This window comes from Gracilinanus agilis, chromosome 1, assembly GCF_016433145.1.
Source record: "Gracilinanus agilis isolate LMUSP501 chromosome 1, AgileGrace, whole genome shotgun sequence".
NCBI classification, from domain to species: domain Eukaryota; kingdom Metazoa; phylum Chordata; class Mammalia; order Didelphimorphia; family Didelphidae; genus Gracilinanus; species Gracilinanus agilis.
The window spans coordinates 558,891,578-558,916,262 of NC_058130.1; the positions used below are offsets into that span (position 1 = coordinate 558,891,578).

The following is a 24,685-nucleotide window of genomic DNA, read 5'->3' on the forward strand; positions in this document are numbered from 1 at the left end:
TATAATGAATAAAGGGGCAGCTGGGTGGCTCAGTGGATTGAGAGCCAAACCTAGAGATGGGAGGTCCTATGATGACCCTGGGCAAGTCACTTGGCCCCCATTGCCTAACCCTTACCACTCTTCTGCCTTGGATCCAATACCCAGTATTGATTCTAGGATGGAAGTTAAGGGCTAAAAAAAAAATTTTTTTTTTAATATAATGAATAATCATTTGCTGAACTTAAGAAAACTCTGAAGCCATAATAATGGAGGCAATTAACCAAGAAGTATAGGACCATACTTTGGGAACTTTTAATTACTTGGTTGTTTTAGTAAAGGAAAGGGTCGAAGTGAGGAAGATAGCAGAGTTATCATTTCCTTCATTTCGACTCTCCAGTACTTTCATTGTACCATTTGTGTTTTGTAGAAAGTCTCAGTTCTATTTTATTCTTACTTTGTTATTCAACAGGTCAGATTTGGGATTTTTTCCTATTTTCTTATCTCTGTATTTGAAGCACCTTCCTGAAAAAGTCAAAGTTATGAAGCTCACTGATGTTCCTTGAATTCCAATTTTTCAAGGGTATAATACACAGTGACAGTTTTGATGTGTGCCAGTGGGTGTGGGTCTGATACCTGCACCTCAGTGTTCCCTGCTTGCATAATGTAAAATTCAAATCCAGCTTGTCAAATTGAAGTGTCTCTGAGTTTCCTTGGAAACTCACTGAAGATATTTATAAAACTTCTCATGGAGATAATATCATCAAGTGATGGTTCTTTTTTATCCAGCTAATCCATACTCTGGATTTAGTGATGGTAATTGGGAGAACTCACCAGGAAGCCAACCACATGGTCTGACTTTATTGTCTAAACGGATTCTAAAGGAAATGTCTCTCACTTCTCCATGTTACAGAAAAGATCACAGAAAAAAATGTTCTGGGTCATGCTATGAAGAAATTCTAAAACAAAATGGTAAAGGAAAGAAAATACTCAAACAGTAACCATCCGTGTTCTACTGAGAAGTAAGATAATGAGTAGGTCTTATTTCTATCACATTTTAACATTTATAAGGCATTTTCTTCAAAGTGATCTTGCGAGATTGATAATAAAAGCAGTAGCCCCATCTTATAAATCAGGAAACCAAGACTTAGAGAAGATTAGAGGCTAGAGAAAGTTACTCCTTGGTGTCATCCTTACAAATTTGGTGGCTTATCAGCTATAAGTTCTATGTTGCTATTGCATTATAAATGAAAAAAGATTTAATGTCATGCTGCTTTTTTGTTTAAAATATTATCCAGGGTGTGCCTTGGGATTGACTTTTATCTCACAAAGGTATAGATTTCTGCGTCATACACAAACAAGTATTCAGATAGATCATGGATTTAGAGCTGAGAAGGAAACTCAGAAGTCATGGAGTCCAACCCTTTTCATTCTTCAAAAGGGGAAATGAAGTCCTAGAAAAAAAATGAAGTGATTTACTCAATGTAGCAAAGGCAATAGGTACCAGAGCTGGGATTTGAACTCGGGCCTCCTGACTTCAAATCCAGCATTCTTTCCTTGGCATTATTATAAGGTATAACTTGCTTTATCTAGGTTTCCTCAAAAGTTACATATGCAAGTCTCTTTTTTGTGAATTTTAAGTAGACCAGAGAAATTTTCTGTTAAAACAGTGGTTAATTCTTTTGTAAAGTATGCAAATAACGGTGAATTTATCTGTTTTGTAAATTAATATTTTTATTTATTGAATTCTCTTTTTTTAATGGTGTGGTATTATATTAAATCATCAGAATTTTTCATGGAATTTCAGAGATAAATGAGACATTGCAAATTACCTAGTTAAACTATCTACTTTTAAAGATGAGGAAACCATGGCCTATGGAGACTAAGTGATTTTTGCCTAAGGTTACAACCCTGCAAAAACATATCATTATCACACTTTTACAGATGCTGAAATGTTGCAGTTTTTATTAAATATATATCTTTCTTTAGGAAAACCCACAAATTTATAAAAACAGCGATTTTTGCTTATGCATTCCTCTATTTGAATATAATTCCTAAATCTCTTAGCAAAAATGCTTAAAGGAAAAGCACAATGTGACGTTTTGTACAGAAGGTACTGCATTTTTTCACACCCACACTGTAATCTTTCTACCTGATCTTTTGTTTAGTCAGTGGAACATAAAGAAAAGTTATTTTCATGCATGCTGTTCTCCTTGCTATTATTTCTACGGTGTTTCTTCTTCATGGCAACAGGTTTCATCTCTACCCTGACTTACTTGGATTGACACTTCCCAGAGTTAAATAGTGATATTTAATAGGGTCATCAAGATCACCAATGTTAAAGATGATAACATCTTTGTTTCACACCAGCTCTGATATTTCTCTAACCTTTATTCCTTTATCATTTTCCTTTCCAAAAAATGTATATCCTCAAGGATGGATTTGAATAGAGTGAATATACAACAAAGCTATTTAAAATATAAGATTAAGGGGGCAGCTGGGTAGCTCAGTGGAGTGAGAGCCAGGCCTAGAGACAGGAGGTCCTAAGTTCAAATCCGGCCTCAGACACTTCCCAGCTATGTGACCCTGGGCAAGTCACTTGACCCCCATTGCCTACCCTTACCAATCTTCCATCAAGGAACTAATACACAGAAGTTAAGGGTTTAAAAAAAACAACAACAAAATAAAAATATAAGATTAACTTTCCTCCTCAACATTTCCTTTTATTTCAGTAGCATCCCGATGGTGTTATTCAAATTATAATACTTCTTTAATCTCTAAAATGATATCTGGTGGTAATGTAATACACTATTTTTGAAATAAAATAGAATATTAGAGAAGAAAGAAACCTTAGAGATCATCAAATCTAACCCACTCATTTTACAAATGAGAAAATGGAAGCCCCAAAAGGTAACATTACATATCCAGGTTGCATGGCTAATTATATTACTAGTAGAGTCAGTACTTAGCACCCAGCTCTTCTGATTCCTTGCCAGGACCCTATCTATTACCTCCTTCTCACTGTATTTAAGGATTTCCGCCATTTTCAGAGATAGCATGAAACTTAAATCTAGTGCCTAATAAAGATGTATATGGTGAGAACTATTCTGATACTCTTATTGGTAAGTCAAGTTCTTACCAATCCAAACTATTATACTTTTAGTTGTGAGTAGGAAATTTATCAAAAAGATAAATTATCACATACACTTTATTTGGAGGAATGTTCTTTTAACCAAAGGGTACATGCTAAATTCAGGCAGCAAGGTGGCACAGAATATAGCGTGTAGACATCTTCCTCAGTTAAAATCTGACGCTAGACATTTAGTAGCTGTGTGACCCTGGGCAAGTCACTTGACCCCATTGCCCTCAGTTTCTGCATCTGTAAAATGAAATGGAGAAGTGAAGCAGACCTGCCACTTCACAATCTTCTTGCGTGCGTCAAAGCACCTAAAAGGGAAGCCAGGAGCTGGAAGGATATGGGTGGAAGGGCTAAAGATTAAGGCAGAAAGGACATAGGCAGAAGGAACACACAAAGAGGCACATAGATCATGTCAGCGTCACATCAGATGGTGAGAGAGTGAGAGGAGAGAGAGAGAGAGAGAGAGAGAGGGGGGGGGGCGTGCACACGCTGAACTGATTTTATTAAGGAATGTTAACAATGGGGGATTGCGGGATGTCAAACAGTCTGCACATCAGAAATTTCGACATAGTAGTGACAACCAAAAGACAACACAATAGTATCACCAGCTGCCCAGGTAAGAGGCTCATGTGAAAGCTTCTCCTTTCTGGCAGGCACACTGGCATCAGCTTATACAAATGCAAGATTCAGTCTCTGACATTACAAAGGACCTTTAGAACTTGTCTGCTAGCTTTCAGACTGCAGATAACAGTAGAGGTTTGATTTTTAAGTTCCACAAAATTCAAGACCCAACCAATTTAAGGATTCAAAAGTCAAAAATCATATGAAGTATTAAAAATATATCCATAAATCTTGTCCATGAGCACTTTGCTTATTAGAGTCAGCTTTTGAATACATCTTCAATATCTTCATGATTCGTTATAACTGAAACCTTCATTAAGGAAATGGCAAATCTCTCTAGTATCTTCGTCAAGAAAATTCCAAAATGGTGTCACAAGAAGTTGGATGTGACTAAAACAACTCAACAACAACATGCTAAACTTAGTAACCAGTCCAGTTTCAAATGCACTGTAGACCATTTACGAAAAGATCAATCTAGCTCCCAATTCACCATTTCTTCATGCTATAATTAGGATTCTGCTTCTTGGAATTAAATGACTGATAATTCACAAGATGCTTACCTGTCTTATCCTGTGAGTGCCATGGGATACTTTAATAATTGTGGTACAGTGAACTTAGTCAAATGTACAGGTCTCTGCACTTAGTCTTCCAACTCTCCCTCATACTTACTGGCAAGCTTGGTCCACAAACCAAATTATTCTATCTTCCCTCAGGGAACTAGGAGCATTCCTGAGATGTTGGAGAGTGGACTTCTAGTATTATAGTTGAAAAGTCTCTGTGGCTGTGCTTCTCCCCCCTTCATCATCATCATTAGAGCATTTATATGGCACTTTATTGTTTGCAAAGCTCTTTTATATAAGCTATCTTAATTTGATCCTCACAAAAATCCAGTGAGGTAAGTTCCATTATCATCCCCATTTTACAGACAAAGAAACTGAAGCAGAGTCAAATGACAAATTACCCAGCATGACACAGTTAGAAAAATGAACAAGGACTTCCTGACTCAAAGTCTGACATTCTGTTCATTTTTGTTCTAAATCTACCTTGTTGACATCAATTTTTATCAGTCAGCCAGACTTAATTAGCTTCTAGAAAGAAGTGTTTACTGTAGTATATGGTTGGTACAGTAGTTCATTTCCCCCAAAAACCCATATGATATAGTATCCTACGTGTACATACAGAGTCCAGGAGAGAGTGAGCTCAAGGTTAGGGCATATGTGGCAAAAACACCTCCTAGGAATCTTTCTGCTGGAGTCCTTAAGACTTTTCCCTTAGGTATGTGTAGCTTTTCTTCTGGGTTCTTTGTAGAACCCAGTGGCTATCTTTCTCAGCTTTAAGTTTCAGGTCCGTCTATCCTCAGGCTTCATGTTCATATATAGTATCATCTACTCTAGGGATGCTAAAAAAGTCCAAATCCTCCAGCCCTCTAAAATTCAAAGGTCTTTCCCTCTCAAGGGCAGGAGGAAAAGACCAAGACTAAGCCTAGGGCATTTCTCCCTCCCACCCCCAAATAGTTCTTTTGAGTCAGCTCTGTGGTGTCTTTACTTCCTCCTGAAATTATTAACCTATTATCTTAAATCTCTAGTCATTTTCACAGCCAAACTTCTAGAAAAGTCTCTCTACTCAGTATCTCAAACAACTTCTCATCTCAATCATTTTTCAATTTTTCTCAAATTTTCACAACCTGGCTTTTGACCTTGTTATTCAGTTACCTAATTACAAATTATCTTTTAGTGATCGAATCCTGATGTCCTTTTCTTAATCCTCAGCCTTCTTTGATACTTTTGCCTTTCTTCCTAGGCAAGGTCTGTTTTTCATACTCTCTTTAGCAGTTTTCACGACTCTTCTCTCTTGGTTCTCCTATTCATCTTAGTGTTTATAATCAGTCTCTTCTGAATCATCATCCACTTTTGGCCCCTATTGATTGATGTACCTGGCCCAAGGATCTGTCCTCAGCGTTCTCACTGTCATTCACTTCATATGCTCCCATGAATTTTATTATCATCCTAAGTTCCTATCTAGGGTCACCAGATGTTTATTGGATATTTTAAACTGATTCTCCTGTAAGCATCTCAAATTCAACATGTCTAAAACACCTCCTTCCCACACATGCACACATACACCAACATTTTTCTAAAATTCTCTGCTTTTATCAAGTGACCATGGATATAGTATATTCCTCAAGAGAACGTAAGCTGCTTGGGGGCAGCGACTATTTGATTTTTATATCTGTATCCCTAATTCCTAGCCCAATGTGCCTGTTATAGGGTAGTAAGTGATGAATAAATGTTTATTGTTTGGTTCATTTTCTAATTATTTTTGCTTGTCTGTGTACCTGTTATGTTCCCTCTGAAAAGAATGTAAGCTCCTTGAGGGGAGGGACTAGTTTTCATTTTTGTCTCCAATTTTGTGGAGATTGTGGAGACAATTGTGGAGGCCTTTGAATGCCAGCCAAAAGCTTTATTACATTGAACAGTAGGTCTCAAACTTTTTATAACCAAACTTTAAGAATCTTAATTAACCTCCTATAGTATGATCTTTTAAAATATTCATAAAATGTCTAGAGCTACAAATGAGGTAAACCTGATCTTAAAAGAGACCATTGAGTATTTCCGTTCTTTGAAAAGTTTACCCCCAAAATAAAAATGTTCCAGAAGAATCTTATCTTTACTTCTAAGCTTGTTGTTTCGCTTCTAACTCATTTAGTAGAACTTTTTCTTAAACAACTCTTTAAGAACCTTATTTGTTTTCAACCACAGCCAAACTCTTTTATTGGTGCCAGTGGGAAAAGATTCAGATGCATAGCTAGATATTGCAGTTCACGCTAAGTCAATATGGAATTGAAGAAGAAAGAGACCAATTTTATGCCCTTGCAAAGTTCATAGCAAGAGGATACTGAAGGTAGCTAAAAAATGAAAGTCTAAAATAACTCCTTTCCTTTGGATCCATCTCCCCTCCAGCTCTCTTAAAGGGGCCATACTAATCTAGTATGAATATAGATACCAGGTTTTCCAAGCCAAAAACAGAAACATATTGTCTGACAAATGTTTAGCTTTTCCCTGTATAAATGAGATATAACATATAAAATTGTGGCAATCCCAGAAATTATGAGAGATAAGGTCTCAATACCAATGGAATAACTAATAGACAAGATATATGGAATGCTAGAGAATGTGATGAAAGATAATGGAGACTGGTGCAAATATTGGGCTTGTGGGAGTGAAGAGGGACTGGTAGAGCAGGCAAGCAAAGTATAGCAGAAGTACAACTGAGGCAAAAGAAGAAAGCAAATTCTTAAGAACAAAGAACTAGAAGTGGGAGGCAAAAATATTAGACCAGATAATTTGCTCAGAAACTCTCTCTCCAACTTAACTAAGCAACAAATAGCTCCAAAGAAAAGAGGACAATGGCAGTTCCTATTCTTGTGCCTATTTTGCACTTTAATCTCTACGGTTCTATTGGTGATTTTTTTCAAAAGTGGGGCTTCTGGTTGAGAGACAGCATTTCACAGAGACTTGCTCAGCTCAGCCCTATGTCTTTGGCTAGGCTCCAATGCCACACAAGAACTTTGGCTGAAACAGGCAGTGAATATCCAAGGTGCCAACAGACTCTCCAGCCCTGACTGCCATGGCATGCGTGTTTCTCAAATGTGATTGTACCTGCATCTCCACTAGCACCTGAGTGATGGGAGTCTACCTAGACAATAATGTGAACAACTTTGTTGAATGTAGCTGTTGCCCCACTATACTTTTTTTCTCCTCCATGAAACCTCTGGAACATTTTATGAAAATTCAGAGGTTTACAGAGAATAGTCTGAGAAACACTGTTTTAAGAATATGGATCTGGATGGGATTTGTGTAGGATAAACAGGATTTAAAAGAGAAGGAAAACTTTTAAGAGCTTATTGTACTAGTCCAAGGATGAAGTAATTTTTGTTGTTATTCAACAATTTCAGGCCTGTCCAATTCTTCATAACCCCATTTTGTGGATTTTCTTGGCAAAGATACTGAAATGGTTTTCCATTTCCTTCTCTAGCTGATTTTATAGATGAGGAACTAAGGCAAACAGGATTAAGCGACTTGTCCAGGGTCACCCAGCTTGTAAGCATCTGAAGCCAGATCAGGAAAATGAGTCTCCCTAACCCCAGATCCAGCACTTTATCCACATCACAACCAATTGACCATAATAAAGTAATGAGGTAGTAACAAATTGAAACAATATGTTATAGGAGATAGACTACTGTACATGGAGTCAGGAAGACAGGTTAAAACTAAAGGCAACTGATATACTATGGTAAAATAGAATGTAATGGACTTCTGTATCAGCAGCAATGCAATGACACAGGACAATTCTGAGGGATTTATGGTAAAGAATGCTGCCCACATTCAGAGGAAGGACTGCAGGAGAGGAAACATATAAGAAAAACAACTGCTTGAACGCATGGGTCGGGGTGGACATGATTGAGGATGTAGACTTGAAACTACCACACCAATGCAACTACCAACAATTTGGAAATAGGTCTTGATCAATGACACATGACAAAACCAGTGGAAACGTTCATCGGCCATGGGGGGGGGGTGCAGGGGGTGAAGGGGAAAGTAGGAGCATGAATCATGTAACCATGTTAAAAATGAATATTAATAAATGTTTAAATTAAAAAAAAAACTAAAGGCAGCATGACAAAATGGAAAGAGTCCTGGGTTTAAAATTGGAGGAACCCTCATTCAAATCTTTGCTCTGTCCTTTAGTACTTGTGACCTTGGACAAGTCACCTCATGGGATCATAGTTCTAGAGCTAGCATGGACCTCAACAGTCATCTAATCCAAACTATACTTGAGGGGGAAAATCCCCTCTACAACCTACTTTACAAGCAGTCATCCAGCCTCTTGCTAGACAAAATGATAGGACCTAGACCAGGGAGTTTAGGACTATTATGTTTAATTCATTAATAAGGGTTAGCCCAGGATTCCAGCTGATGGTATTTTAAGTTGATACTTTATTGAACTTCTATGTAAGTGACATTTTCCTCTGCTACTAACTAATGCATTCTTGTCTGGTAGGTTATGTTACAACCTGTTGTTAGTATTCATTAATTTAAGTTTGATAAAAAACTGAAAATTTTCAAGTTTACTCCATGTAGAAAATACGTACTTTTCCGTGAATTCTGACTTGTCATATCTTTGCAAAAGAGAATTCTTTGACATAAGCCCGATATGTTTTCAAAGCCCAATATGTTTTTCAGATCCTCTCTAATAGTTACAAAAACATTTATGCAAGCAATTATTCTTCTTTCCATGCCTATCCCTTTTCTTTCTAAATCAGCCTCACACTGGCCATGAAGAGTCTGGGATGTTTTGGATTTTGAATATGGCAGCAGATTTTGATGTGATATAAATAGTGAATTATTACTTTACACCAATATCAAACAGAAGGGGAAACTAGATGGTGTGAATGAAAACTCTTATGCAAATACAAATATCTTCAACTACAGCAGGGAGAACCAAAATTATTGGCAAAGTAAATTGCATTTCTAGCTTCCTTATTACAGTTTTGGCATGCAGGGAATGATTTCTTTTAAGATTTCTGCCAGGTTTTGTTTTGGAATGCTGCATTTGGTGTAGGGGGAGAGTCTTGTGTAGTTTTCTACATGTATTTGTTTTAGCATTTCACATTTATGGAATGAAGTTTTATATGGAACAAAGGACAGTCCTTGCCCCCAAATAAGCTAGTCTTTGCCAATCTATGTAAATGTGATTTTAAAACGTATTATTGTGAATTGTCACCCTTTACTCTATTACACATCTGCACGCAGCAGCAAACAAAAATAAACCTGTCCAGTGTAGAGAGAAGTTCTTGTTTCATTATGGTACACAGCAGCATTTATTGACATGCTGAACTCGGCTACCATGGAGATTAGAGATAGAAATGTCTCAAGGACGGTGTTTACTTACCCCATCCTTTGCAAGCCTTACTTATTGAATTGATAAAAGATTTTATCCATATTTTTTCATTTTTCTAGATTAAACCAATCATAACTATCTGAATAATTCCCCTATCTTCTATAATTTTTGTACCTTGTTTTTACAGGATGCTTCCTGTACTTGCACAACCAAGGTATATACATGTTTAGTTCAGATTTCAGTTTCTGAAATGTGTTTAACCAGTAATTATTAAATACAGAAATATTGGATCTTTGAGGATAGATCTGCCTTAAATTCAATAAACATTATTGTACTTATTGTAGTGCACTTTATCTTGAGATGAAAAGCATCCAAATATAGTCCTTTCTAGACTGTGTCCTTACCAAAGAAAATTTCCCCAAATGAGGGCCACTCACAAATATCTTGATTATTGATATGAATAACAGATTAACATATAACAAAGTCACATTGATTTTTAAGTGTCATTATCTATTATATTTACTTATTTCATTATTCCTAATCATCCTGGATATTTTGGCATTTAGAAATTATTTGAATGATATAAAAGAAATTGAACTAGGAGGAGAAATAAATAGTAGCCCTGGCTATGTCATTAATTTAGCTGTGTGATCTTAAAATGAATTAATATGTCTGGATGGTAGTTTCTTTACCTATTTTTAAAAAAGAGATTAGAGGAGAGCTCCTTCCATCTTTAAAATTCAGTAATAGCAGTATTAGTAGGAGTAGTAGTAATAAATATAATTATATAGCACTTTAAAAATATTTCATTTTCTCTTCACAACAACACTAGGTATTATTCTTACTACCATTTTACAAATTAGAAAATGGAAACAAACAGGTACATTAAGTGACTTATCAGAGGTCACATAGCTAGTAAATATATGAGACAGGATTGAACTCAGATCTTCCTAATTCCAGGTCTAGTTCTCCAATTTGGAGTGTTTAACACAACAAAAGAAAAGTAATTGAATTTAGTTGTAAACAAAAATAGAGACAGACAGCGTGCCATAATGTATGTATAGAGCATTGAACACAGAGTCAGGAAGACCCATTTCAGACATTTACCTCCCTTTCTCTGATCCCCTACATCCAATCAGTAGATTTTACCTTTGTAACATCTCTTAAATGTGTCCCCTTCTCTCCTCTGATGCTACCACCACCCTAATGCAGGTGTTCATCACCTTATGCCTGGATTCTTGCAGTAGCCTGCTGGTTAGGCTGCCCACCTCAATTCTTTCCCTACTCCAAATCCATCTTCTACTCAGCTGTCAACTCTAGATATTCTCACTGGCTGTCCCCCATGCCTGGAATACTCTCTCCTGCCTCATTACCACCTTCTGACTTCTCTAGTTTCAAGTCTTATCTCAAATTTCACTTTCTACAGGAAGCCTTTCTTGAACCCTTTTCATTTTAGTACCATCCTTCTGTTGATTATTTCCAATTTATCCTGTAAGAAGCTCATTTGTACAGACTTGTTTGCCTATATTCGAATGTAAACTCCTTGAGAATGTAGACTGTCTTTGGTCTTTCTTTGTAGCGTCCAGTACTTTGCTTTGTGCCTGCCTAGCATATAGTAGGTACTTAATAAATGTCTATTGACTAACTAGTTCTGTGATCCTAGAGAATTATTCCCCCTCTCTCTGTTTTCCTTTTCTGTAAAATGACTAATAACACCTGCCACACAAGGTTCTTGTATCAAATAATATATACCAAGTACTTTGGTAGACTTTAATTTTGTTAGTAATTATTTATATTAATGAGTATATTACATCTTTTGGGTTAATGACTTTATTATATATTAATTATGTCGATGATTAATATTATTATGTATAATATATTCTTTCTAAGTATCTGAAACTGCCCCTGGCTTTTTTTTTTTAGCTAACCTCCAGATAATAATGATGATTCTTAAATCTTGTTTCCTTCATATCTTTTTAAAATAAATAGGTTGATCTATACAACAACCTTAAAGAAAAAGCAACAAAGTATTCCTTTTTCTCAATGTGTGTTGGGTTTTTTTTTTTTTTCAGCTTTCTAGAAAGAATTGACAGCGTCAGCTTGATTGACTACACACCCACAGACCAGGTAAGTGAAGTTGAGAGCATGTGACCACCTCTTTTCAAAACTGTTAACTTCCAATTTTATACAGAAAACATTAGAAAGAGTAGGAATGACAACAAAATAGTTATGATGTTTGTGGAAAAACTACTATGCTCACCCAACTAGCCAAGCCATTTGGATATTTACAAATGAAGCTTTTTTTTTTCCTTTAAAATTCTTTTTGAAGTTTTTGGAAGTGAAATGTGGACTTTTGGGTAGAACACTGGGCTACCAATCAGGAAACCTATCCTTCTAATATACTGTATGACTTTGAGCAAGTAGCATCATTTGACTGTACCTTATTTTTCTCATCTGTAAAATGGGAATAAGAATAACTGGCCTATCTATGTTACAGGATTGTTATAAAATAAGAAAATATCAATGAACCTATCTTAGAAAAAGTTAAAGCAGTTCACAAATGGTAAATATCCTTTTATTGTATCTGTCACAAGTATTTTCCAGGCAGAAAATTGAGAATTGTTCCTGTGCTAAAAACAAGTTATTTTTGAAAACTAACATTTTCTCTTGTTTTTGTTAGCTTTCATGCCTGCCAATCTCATAAGCTATTAAATAGTTTGTTTGTTTTTTAATTTCCAAAACAGGATCATAGAATCATAGATTGATAGCTAGAAGAGACATCAGAGATCATCTAGTCTAACTTCCACCTTTGTTAAAAATAAGGAAACTCAGAAAAGCACTTTTAAAGCCTAACATCTTTTAACTTCTGTTATAGATGTTGACTTTCACAAAAATATTTTTAATAAAAGCAAAGAAAATGAATTTTTATCAAATATTCCAAGTAGAAGTGCAATCACTTGGCATTATTGCCAATTATTATTATTTATTAATATTGCTTGGGTGCTCTTCTCTCAACAATCCCAAATGTCATTTAAATGATTCAAGCCTTGAATTGTCTTATATTACCAAGCTCTTTGGTGCTCCCAAGCAAGAGGTTAAAAATCCCTAATCTGAATTTCAACTAAATTATTCCCCTTTAGTCAAAGATGCTCTTGGCTTTCTTTAGAAATTACATGGGGAAGCATAAGAAATCTCTTATAGGAGAGAATTTAATCTCTATATGTGGGAATTTTCTTTTGTAAATCTTTCAGGTATGACTTGTGTTTCTGAGAAATAAATTTACCCACTAATTTCATAAGATACAAAACAAAGCAGTTTAAGATATTTTTATAAAGTAATACTCTATTATTTGTCTTAAACCACTTCCAATAATAATGCTTTCACTTAAACTTTAATGCAGAATTTTCTCTTTTTCCTAATAATATGGTATGGATATTAAATTCTTGTTTCTGTTTTTATTTTTATTTTTAGGATAAATTAGTGTGTGTATTTGTGTGTGTGTTTTAAATAATATAAACAGCATGTATTCCTAGAGAAATATCCAAAATGGCTAACCATGTCTGTCTACAGAAAGGCAAAGAAAATGTTCTTTTTCTCCCTCCTTCTGGAATAAAAGGAAACAGCTTTTAAAACAGATGAATATTGGCGATTTTCTAAGTGTAACTACCGATTATGTCATCCCTAAGAGAGGAGCCAAATGGTGCTGCAGTAAGGAACATAAACACATAGTAACCTCTTCTCAGTTCAATAAAATTGCCAGAATCAAAATAATTTTCATCAGCAAAAATAGAGCCACCGGTAATTCATTCCTATTATAGCAATGAGCAGAAAAGACAGACCTTTATTTTACCAAATATATAAAGTTCATTCTTTCTTCATTTGGCTTCCTGTCTTTTGCCAGAATTCTAAGTGTACTTTAAACAGCCACTTCTTTATGAGATTGCTATAAAGAAGATCATCTGATCTTAATTCATTGTTTCCCCCTTGGTCCTGAATAGCACCTGAACCACTTCTATTTTGTAAAGGGGAAGAAGGGTGTCTCCTGGACCCTGGCATGTATCCTTAAACCATAAGGCATCTTCATAGAGGGAACCCCTGCATTATATTCAGTATCCACAGTCATGTAGTTCAGAGCCACCTCAGGGAATTCTTCTCTTCAACCAACCAACTACTGTTACAGTTGTCACTCAGAAAGTACTCACAGTCCATCTGTCCCTGTCTCTTTCCAGGAAAGTCAATCTGTGCTCCAGTATCTCTCTAGAGTGAATTGAAGCATTTGGAAATCATCCAAATGCCTTCTGACATTCTTAAGCTAACCCCAAAAATCTAGGGAATACTTTATGAGGTAGCTGAATCAAATGAGCAGTATAGATAAAACATTGTGAAAATCTTAAAGTTCTGTGCAAATATGAGCTGTCATTATTTTTATTATTATTCCTAGTTTTGAAACCTGTGCTCCAGATTTGCCCCAGACCATGTATGCATGCACACACGTACACATATAACCACATAAATAAAAAATAAATGAATGAAATGATGCTCTTAAAGTACTGAGTGCTTCAATAGCACTATCATAGACTAGTTCAGTAGATTAGATATGATAATAGTATATTGAATAGGTCAAATATGTAAAATGATATGGTTTTCTCATTAACAAGTCATTACTTAAAGTGACTGGTAATTTGACCATAGTATCCTTTCATTAAAATAGAAGTGTGAAGAAAACCAGACCACAAGGCTATAATCAATCACCATCTGCTCCAGGATTCTATATCATCTACAAATAAGAAATTGAGCTTCTTACAGTCTATGTTCTAATTTTTCCTTAAGCTTGAGGTAGAGCCCCTCTCCATTTGTGCTTACAGAATAAGAGCTTCTGTGAGGGGTGTAGCTTTTTCTACAAAGAAAACTTCTAATTAATTTAGGCATCCACTAGGTGCATAATACTGTGTTCTCATAAAAGACCAAGCTTTCAGATTTTTTGATGAAAAGAAATTGACATAAAGACACCATTATCGTTCACTGATGGTTTTAATTTTGGCAGTAAAAATCATATTTGCTATACATCTGTTTTCACATTTCTAGGATCTACTCAGATGCAGAGTTTTGACATCAGGAATTTTCGAAACACGATTTCAAGTAGATAAAGTAAATTTTCAGTAAGTATCTTTTTTCTAATTATGTTTTGAGCCTGGAATCAGCTTACATAAAAAAGAAGAAAAACATTTTTTTTGTTGTCATATACTTTCAACTTCTTTTTCTTATGGTGTGATTAACTTTAAAGGCCAATAACCATTATAGTGCTATAGAAACACCATAGTTGGAGAAAATAAAGACTCTCTGGCATGAGCATTAAAGAACTTAATGATTAGCTCTTATCAAAAGACATGAAAACAAATGATTAGGCTGAGTTTTTCTCTTGATACTGTTAAGAGTATTTGGGTAGGGAGCAGCTGGGTAGCTCAGTGGATTGAGAACCAGGCCTAGAGACGGGAGGTACTAGGTTCAAATCTGGCCTCAGACACTTCCCAGCTGTGTGACCCTGGGCAAGTCACTTGACCCCCAATGCCTACCCTTAACCACTCTTCTGCCTTGGAGCCAATACACAGTATTGACTTCAAGACTGAAGGTAAGGGTTTAAAAAAAAAAAAAAAGAGTATTTGAGTATTTGTAGTGATTTTTTTTTAAGATCTAGAATATTGGGGGGGGGGTTAATCATTTAATTGAAAGCAGAAGTAGAAATATCAAAATACTAGCAGTATTTTAATGCTAAAAATATATTAGACTTTTACTGATACTACTATGGAGTGATTTTTTTTTTGTAGAGTAATATTAAACTTCCTCTAATATTCCTATTTGTGGAGCCTTTGGTAGCCCCCTGTTGAATTAAGGCCAGATTCCCTACATTCAGGTTCCTCAACCAACTGGCTTCATCTTGCTTCTCCAACTTGCCCTCTACTAACCCTCTGCTCCAGTGAGGTCCCACACTGTCTTTTCTCACTCCTGCAAGCATAACTTTTTAATTATACTATCATCTCATCTCAAATAACCTCCACTAATGTAAATTCTAACCCTCCTTTGAAGATTACCTAACATCCAACCTCCCCCAGGAAACCTTCCCTAAATAACTCTAATCCAATCTTTTAGATTCTTGGAGTCCATTGAGAACTTTGAGTCTCCTTAAGAATATAGCACTCAGGAGGCAGCTGGGTAGCTCAATGGATTGAGAGCCAGGCCTAGAGACGGGTCCTAGATTCAAATCCGGCCTCAGATACTTCCTAGCTGTGTGACCCTGGGCAAGTCACTTGACCCCCATTGCCCACCCTTACCACTCTTCCACCTAGGAGCCAATACACAGAAGTTAAGGGTTTTAAAAAAAAAAAAAAAGAATATAGCACTCAGTCATATGTCTACCTCGTATTATTCTCTAGGTATTTTTTTTGTGTATATCCCATGGGTATCCACCAAGACTCTGTCCTAGGGCCCTTTTCATCTTTTCCTTTATACTAACACTCTTAGTGATGTCATTAGGTCTTATGAGTTCAATTAGCACCTCTGTGTCGATGAGTCTCAACTAAAATATGCTTTGATCTCTCTCCTAAGCTATAGTCCTACATTGCCACCTAACTGTTGGACATCTTCCTCTTCTTTGAAGTTTCCTCATTATTAGCAAGATTCTACCATCCTTAGTTAGCCAGGTTCTAAGCCTCAATGTCATCTTTGAATCCTTACTCTCATTCAACCAGTCCATTGACACATCTTGTCATTTCTGTCTTCAGATCTTTCATGTATCCTTTTCCTCCATTACACAGCCACTCCCTTGGTTCAGACCCTTATCACCTCTCATCTGGACTACAGATAGTTCTTGTTTTAACAAGTCATTCATATTCAACTTTATGTAGAAAATTCTGAAAAGAAATCCATATCTCTCCCCCTCCCCCCCAAAAAAAAGCCTGTTCACTTTACTATACAGTACTGAGTTCTCTCTCTTCCTACACCTGCCCCTTCACTAGGTGTTCCATGGCTTCTCCATCAAAAAAAATAAAAAATCACTACCAAAAAAAAAAAAAACCTTAAAAAAAGTATTCCAAGCTAAGACAGAAAGAACAGCAACCCCAAGAGACTACCTCTACCACTGCTGGATCTGGGACTTGGCTTGAGACCTCTGGAAGCCAAGAGAAGAGGACCTTGCCTAGCTCCACCCACCTGCCCCCATGTCCACCTCCTTCTCTGGCCGTCTTGTGGTGGCCCTCCCCCTTCTTCCTCTTGGTTCTGGCCAGGCTCCCACCTTTCATGTTCCTCCTCCTGCTCTCACTTCTCTGTCCCAAAGCCCACGTGTCTTTGAATGATGGCAAATTCACATTACATAAAAATTGCTTTAGTAGGGACCAGTCCACTTCTGTAAAGCAAGAATTGAATTTCAATAGCCTACTAACTGGTCTCCCTGTTTCAGGGTTCTCTTTACTCCAATTCATACTCCATTAGATTACCAAAATGATTGTCCTAATACAAGTCTGACCATGTTACCTTTCCTGCCCCTACTCAAAAAATTCAAGTGACATTCTACTGCCTTCAGGATAAAATATAACAAAGGCATTGGACATTTTAATCTCTTAATAATCTGGTCCATTCAAAGCTTCTTATACTTTACTACTTTCCACATTTTTTGCTTACTTATTGTTGCCACAACATGACATTCTATCTTCTATCTCCAGTCCATACCTACAATCTCTATTGTCATCTGCCTTTTAGTGTCTCTGACTTCTTCAAGACTCAGCCTAAATTCTACAGAAAGCCTTCTCTGATGCCCCTTTGTGCCTCCTCTTCTGAAATTACTTTCCATCTACTCTATATATAGTTTGTTTTTTTCCTAGTCATTTTGATAATGTCTATACCATTTGAATGTAAGTTTCTTAAGGGCAGGGAGGGGGACCGTCTTTGTCTTTCTTTGTATCCCCAAGCACTTGGCACAATGTCTGGCACAAAGAAAAAGCTTAATAAACAAGCTTCTTCATTGATTGTCTTTCTGATAACTTCTCTAGGGACCTTCTCTTTGAACTGATAAGTATCTATATGAAACATGACATTTAGAAAAAGAAATGCTTTAAGAGTTTTTAGTCTGCTACAAATTCTTTTTTCTCTGTGTTCTCCCACCCCCTTAAGCCTATAAAATGTTAATTTTAAAGGCTAATTGCTATCCTTCTGAATATAAGTGTAATATAGATTCATCAAAGAAGGGATGATCACTATGAATGGAGTAGTCAAAGAAAGCTTCATGGAGGAGAGACTTGAACTGGGCCTTGAAAATATGAGTAGGATTCCAAAAAAGAAAATAGTATTCCAAGAGAGAGGAATGGAAATACTAATGTTATGGTGTAAAAAACGATCATACCATGAGTGTGGGGAACCCAAGATAAGTCCTAATGAATATAAAATTACAACCAGGGAATGGCTAAGAAATGAGGAGAAATGATAAAGAACTTAAAAAGCCAAATGGGAGCTTATGTTATTACTTGAAAAGATAAGCAACATGGTGCAATGGAGAGAACAATGGACTTGGAATTAGAAGTCTTGGGTTCAAATTCTTGTTTTGCTGCTTACCACCTTTGTGACCTTTGAAAAGTCTCATAATCTCTCTGTGCCTCTGTTCTCTTATTTATAAAAATAGGGAGTTGGACTAGAGATGGCCTGAAAGGCCACTTCCAATTTTAATTTTTGGCATGTCATGAAGATTATTTTTTGGACACAGATAATATGGGGATTTGTATTGCTTGACATATATTTGTTTCAAGAGAGCAATCATACTCTTGGTAGCCTAGCTAGAAAAATGACATAACCTTTTGGGGGGATGGTTCTTGGATTTCCCAATCAAGACTTGATCTAGGGGGCAGCTAGGTGGCTCAGTGGATTGAGAACTAGAACTGGGTTCATATCTGGGTTCCAATCAGGCTTCAGATACTTCCTAGTTGTGTGACTCTGGGCAAATCACTTAACCCACATTGCCTAGCTCTTACCATTCTTCTCCCTTGGAACTAATACACAGTACTGATGCTAAGATGAAAGGTAAGGGAGAAAAAAGAAAAAAAAAGAAAAAAAAATATATTGGTTGGTTAGATAGGAAAGGAGAAGGAAACTAGAGGCAAACAGGCCTGCTAAGTCTTTGGCAGTGATCTAGGTATGAAGTAATGAGGCCATGTTCCAGAATACAGACAGTGGGAATTGAGGAAAGGGGCTAGTACATTTAAAAGCTATTTTGAAGGAAGAAATAACAGGACTTGGTAACAAATAGATCTTAGGCAGTGGAGGAGAAAAAAAGAGTCAAATGGACTCAGAGACTTCCATATTGAGAACAGTAGCAGAATGGTAGCACCTTGAATAGAAATGGGGAAGCTGAAAAAAGTAGCATTCTATGAACACTATTTCCTTGTCATGCTTCTGACAAAAAAATTAAAATGTTTTAGAATTAGAATTTTAGTTTCTTCTTCACTTTTTTGCTTTTACAATGGTTACTTTTTTCTTTCTTTTTAATTTTTTTCCATTTTAGCAAACATTTATTCTTCCTTCCTACCCCACCTCCATTAAAGAAAAAAAAGAAAAAACCTTTATAAGAAATATGCATAATTAAGCAAAATTAACTTCTACATGGGCCATGTAAAATTAAAATATATATGATATATATATATATATATATATAATTCTGCATCTTGAATATATCACTTTTCTGTCAGGATGGACATTAAATTAATATTTACCACCATCAGTCTTTTTGAATTGAACATTATATTGATCAGAGTTCTTAAGTCTTTCAAAGATTTTTACCTCTATAGTGTTTTCACTACTGCATAAATTGCTCTACTTATTCTGCTAATTTCAGTCTGCCTCCATTCCTATAAGTCCTCCATGGTTACTCCAAAGCCATCCCTTTCATCAGTCCTTATGACATATTATGTTCCATTATATTTGTATAACATAATTTGCTCAGCTGTTCTCCAACTGATAACCTCTCCTTAGTTTCTAGTTCTTTCTCACTACAAAAGAACTGCAATAAATATTTTTGCACATATAGGTCCTTTTTCTCTTTCTTTGATCTCTTTGGCAGGTAGGCTTGGTAATGGTTGCTATTTCATAGGGGTATGCACAGTTTAATAATATTTTAGGCATGGTTCTAACATGCTTTCCAGCATAGAGAGTCTACTTTACAGCTCTACCAAGAGTACTATTAATGTCTTGAAACAAATATGCATAGTTCAGCAAAAACAAATTCCCTCATTGTCCATGTCCAAAAAATTACCTGTCCTGTTTTACATAGTGAATCTATCACTCCTGACAGGAAGCAAGGAGCATTTTACTTCATAAGTTAAATAATTCTTATAGTCTCTCCTTGATCTCTTTTCCAAGTCAGCTTTTTTTTTTATATGAGATACCTAATTCTTTATTTTGTTGGGTTTTTTTTGTCTTTTGACTTTGCCTCAATATTTCATGTTGTTTCATAGTCAAATTTTGAACTTCTTGTGGCAAACTCTTATTCTCTTTCCAATTCTTTCTTTCCATTCTCATTTCTGTTCCAATTTTCATCCTACTGTTCTCATTTTTTAATTTTTTCTAATTCTCTCCTTTCATTTATAAAGTCATTTTTTGCTATTTTTTAAATCTTTTTACCTCTTCCAGAAATTTTAATTTAACTTGTGTTGCAGCTGTGTTTTATCCTTGAGGCTTTATTTGTAATATATTTTTTAATTATTCTCTTCACTTGAATTTGCATCTTAAGAATATCCATCACCTTAAATAACTCTTTATAACAAAATTCTTTTTTTTTCCCCATTCTTTCAGCCTGACTTTGGACTTTATGTTTGGCCGGGGACAAAAGTCGAGTCAAACAGCTAATGCTTACTTTTGTACTTGCTTTGCAATTAGTACATACCTAAGGCCTGTGACCCCCACTTCTGGGCAGAGGTCCTCTAGATTCTGTCCACACTAGATGTATGATCTAGCACTGGAATAATAAGTAACAGAACTGACCATTAGCACATGTTCCTGCTCCTTGCACAAAGTTAAGCTTTTCTATTCCAAGTCTTGATCTCTCTTCTTACGCTGGTATATAGTCATGGCTAAGGCCATATTCATTACCTGTGCTGTAATGCCTTTCATGGTATCTATAGACATCTCTGTCTGCTCCATATGCCAACCCTAGCTGGAAAAATGACATAGCATGGGAGTTTTTTCCCACTTGGATTTCCCAATCAAGACTTGATCTATGTAACCATGTAAACTTTTTCTTAACTAATCAATTTAAGAAAGAAAAAAAAAGACTTGACCTAGGGGACATCTGGGTAGTTCAGTGTATTGAAAGCCAGACCTTAAGATGAGAGGTTTGGGGTTCAAATCTGGTCACACATTTCCTAGCTGTGCGACCCTGGGCAAGTCACTTAACTTCCATTGCCTAGCTCATCCCGCTCTAATACCAACACACAGTATCAATTCTAAGAAGGCAGGGGTTTAAAAAAAAAAAAAAAAAAGACTTGATGTAGTACTTTTCTAGGTCTTTCTGAAATAATTGTGGGAGAGATCTCTACTGTGGTTCTTGCCATTCCACCATCTTGCCTAATCATTCTCTTCACTCTTAATGAAATAAAATGACAATATAGCAATTGCAGTAGTTGGAAGCTGGAAACACATTGTAGGTTGTGTGTTAGCATCTGCACAGGGGACAGTGATATCAAAGAGAGATGGGAACCTGATTAAAGATGCAGAGATGGCATGAGGTATATGATAAATAAACCATTGGCCCTATAAGATAACAAATGTGAAGCAAAAGCATTAGGGGAGTAAAGTACAAAGTAAATAAAGAATTAAAGGTACTGGAACAGTGAGTGGCACATGATAACAAGGAAGAAGGAGTGCTTTTACAAATGGTGGAGAACTGGGATACTTCAGAAACAAAGATACATGGTAGAATGAGTTATAGTTCCAATCATATGGTAAAATGTGTCTTTGGTATTAAGATGGGTAAAGATTTTGTTACTATTTAAACAAAAAACATAAGCTTCAGTTTTTTACAATATTGCCTTTTTTTTTACAATATTGCCAAAAATGCCAAAATTTACAAATTTGCCATTGTAAGTTAACTTCTTTTTGCTTGTCAACAGTATGTTTGATGTAGGTGGTCAGAGAGATGAAAGAAGAAAATGGATCCAGTGCTTTAATGGTAATTTTTTTAATATTTGCTTTTAAACATGATAGCTATTTGATATTATTTCTTATTGCTTTCATACATTTTTGTATTCTATGTTCTCACTTTTTATACATGCATTATTACTTAGTTTCTATGTACCTCATATGGTTCTGGTATATAAGTGAATTAACAGCCCCAAATTCTTATTTCCATTGCTAACATGAGCAAATTCTTTACCAGTTATATTAAAGAAGCAACCCCGTCATACTAATGTCATTGACAGAAGTTGTATAATGGGAGATACACTGGACTTGGAGTCAAGAAAAGTGATTTAAAATCCCAACTTTGCTTTTTAACTAGCTCTCTACTATTAAAAAAGCTACAACCCTCCTGAGCCTTAGTTTCCATGTATGTAAGATGAGGGAAATTATATTTACACCACATACCTCCTATTTGATAAAATGATGAAGTGTACATAAAATGTTTTTGTAGCTGTAGAACACAGTTATACTTGCTATTGTTGTTACCCTGTTGAGGGCAAAATTCATTTGAAGTTGTGTGCCTTCAATACCACAACAAAGACCCATCCTATTACTGATCAGCTTCTCCTTTTCTCTTTTTCTCTCTCAAAGATGTCACTGCTATAATCTATGTCGCAGCCTGCAGTAGCTACAACATGGTGATCAGGGAAGACAATAACACTAACAGGCTACGAGAATCCCTGGACCTTTTTAAAAGTATCTGGAATAATAGGTAAAAAATAAAATCAGCTTTACTACAGTGCTAATAAGTAGAGGTTTTTAGAAGTGCTGCTTCAAACCTTGAAAGTCAATACTAATTTAATTTGGGAGTGACAGAGGAGCATAATCTTCATGAAAAGTTAGTTTTAGTCTAACAAAATGTCCGTGCATGCCTAAACTGGAGACGTTACTGTTCAAAATACAAGAAATAAATATATGGAGAAAATTTCCATTTTTGCCTTGAAAATGCATAAATTTTTCATGGTTCAAAACCCATTTTCTCTAGTACTTAATATTTACGAAGCATCAGTCTGAATCTGATATATGAATAAATTCTCTTTTCTTCTGTTCCTATTGATTTTTCCATGTATCTTTCCTATAGCATTTATCACCTTCTGCCATGTGTCCTCATCTGAGGATCATTTGGTTCTTTTTAATCTTTTTTCTTTGCCATAAGTTTAGAAAAGAGAAAGAGGAAGACTCTTGAAAATATCAGACCCTTTAAAAAGAATGAAATTAGTTAGCAACGTTTTTACTTTTTCTGTTCAACAAAAAATTCAAGCATACATATTGAAAATGATCATATATAAAATGTTACCTTATTTATAGTTTTATTGTTAATATAGAATTCAAGATATCTTTGATAATGCCCACTATATTCTTGGATGCAAAACCAAAACAGTTCTACCCACAAATCCTAAGGAGCTTACGTTCTTCTGAGGAACACATGTACATAAATGTAATACAAGGTGATTTAAGAAGGAAACAAACAATAACATTTGGGAAAATCACAGGGTGGAGATTAAGGAAGACTTCATGGAGAACATAAGATCTGAGCTGAATCTTGAAGGAGAATTTGGTATTTTGAAAAATGAAATTGAATAGGCAATACACTCCAAACATGAAGAATAGATAACATGAATGTAGAAAGGCAGGAAGGAGCTGGAATGTCAAGTTAAAGGAAAAGTAATCAGCATTCTTTGACTAGTCCTTAGAACATGTGAAGAGATATGGAGTGACAAGATAATAGCCACAGTATTCTATTTGTTTCTATCCTGCACTTTTTTCTCTTGTTTTTTAGATAGTATTGCTATATTATTTACTACTGTTGTTTTTTTTAATATAGTTATAATATGGATGATTTTTCTGATTATGCTTCTTTATCACTTCATGAGTATTTGCCTTTTTTCTCTATATTTTCATACTTGTCATTTCTGTAGTGGGGTGGAAAGGGTTTAGACCTGTGATTTTATTAGTGAATAAAGACTCCTAGGTGAGGAAACATCCCACCAATGGAGTGAAATAAATGTTATGCCACTTAGGATCTCTGAGAATGCATGGGCACTGAAAGAATAGTTGATTTGCTTATGGGTCACACAATCCATATGTTAAAAATAGGACTCAACCTACTTCTGCCTTCTCTAAGACTGACTCTCCAGGACAAGCTGCCTTCTCTTTTAGCCTAGAGTCAGGAAGACTTAAAAGTTCAAATGCAGCCTCAGATATTTACTAGCAGTATAACCCTGGGCAAGTCATTTAATCTGTTTGCCTCATTTTCCTTATCTATAAAATAAGCTGGAGAAAAAAAATGGCATCCACTCTAGTATCTTTGTCAGGGAAACCGCAAAAAAAGGTCCCAAAGAATTGGACATGACTGAAAAACAACTGACCAATATGTGTGTATAAATATGTGTGTATAAAATATGTGTGTGTGTGTGTGTGTGTGTGTGTGTGTGTGTGTGTGTGTGTGTAAGGAGAGGCACAGACATATCTATATCACCAATTTGTTCATCGTTAGACATATGATTTGTTTACAGGCTTTTGTTATTCTAAGAAATCCTACAATAAATATATAATTTTTTATAATTAAGGTTTTTTCCCTCTCTATCAATAACATTCTTTGGGCTTAGTCCTAGTAGCGGCATAACTAGGTTAAAAGCTATGGTCAGTTTTGTAGTTCTTACTAAATGCTGCCAAAAACACACAAAAAAAAAATTTTAACCACTTCACAGTCACCAGCGATAGAAACAGAAAGTGCTTCTGTCTCTCTTCAACTCGGTCAAAAAAGGCTTTGCTCATTTTTTACTATATTGTACTAAGTTAGTGCATCTAAGTATTATCTCAGCATTTTGTTCA

The 24,685-nt window shown here is 35.7% G+C and overlaps 1 protein-coding gene across 1 annotated transcript in view; it reads left to right on the forward strand.

Annotated features, from left to right (window-relative positions):
• Positions 1 to 24,685, forward strand: part of GNAL (G protein subunit alpha L) — a 248,388-nt gene that overhangs the window by 209,196 nt on the left and 14,507 nt on the right. The window contains exons 6-9 of the mRNA XM_044666913.1: positions 11,710 to 11,764; positions 14,723 to 14,796; positions 21,784 to 21,842; positions 22,442 to 22,562. Coding sequence (XP_044522848.1) covers positions 11,710 to 11,764; positions 14,723 to 14,796; positions 21,784 to 21,842; positions 22,442 to 22,562 — 309 coding nt within the window. The remainder of the gene's footprint in view (positions 1 to 11,709; positions 11,765 to 14,722; positions 14,797 to 21,783; positions 21,843 to 22,441; positions 22,563 to 24,685) is intronic.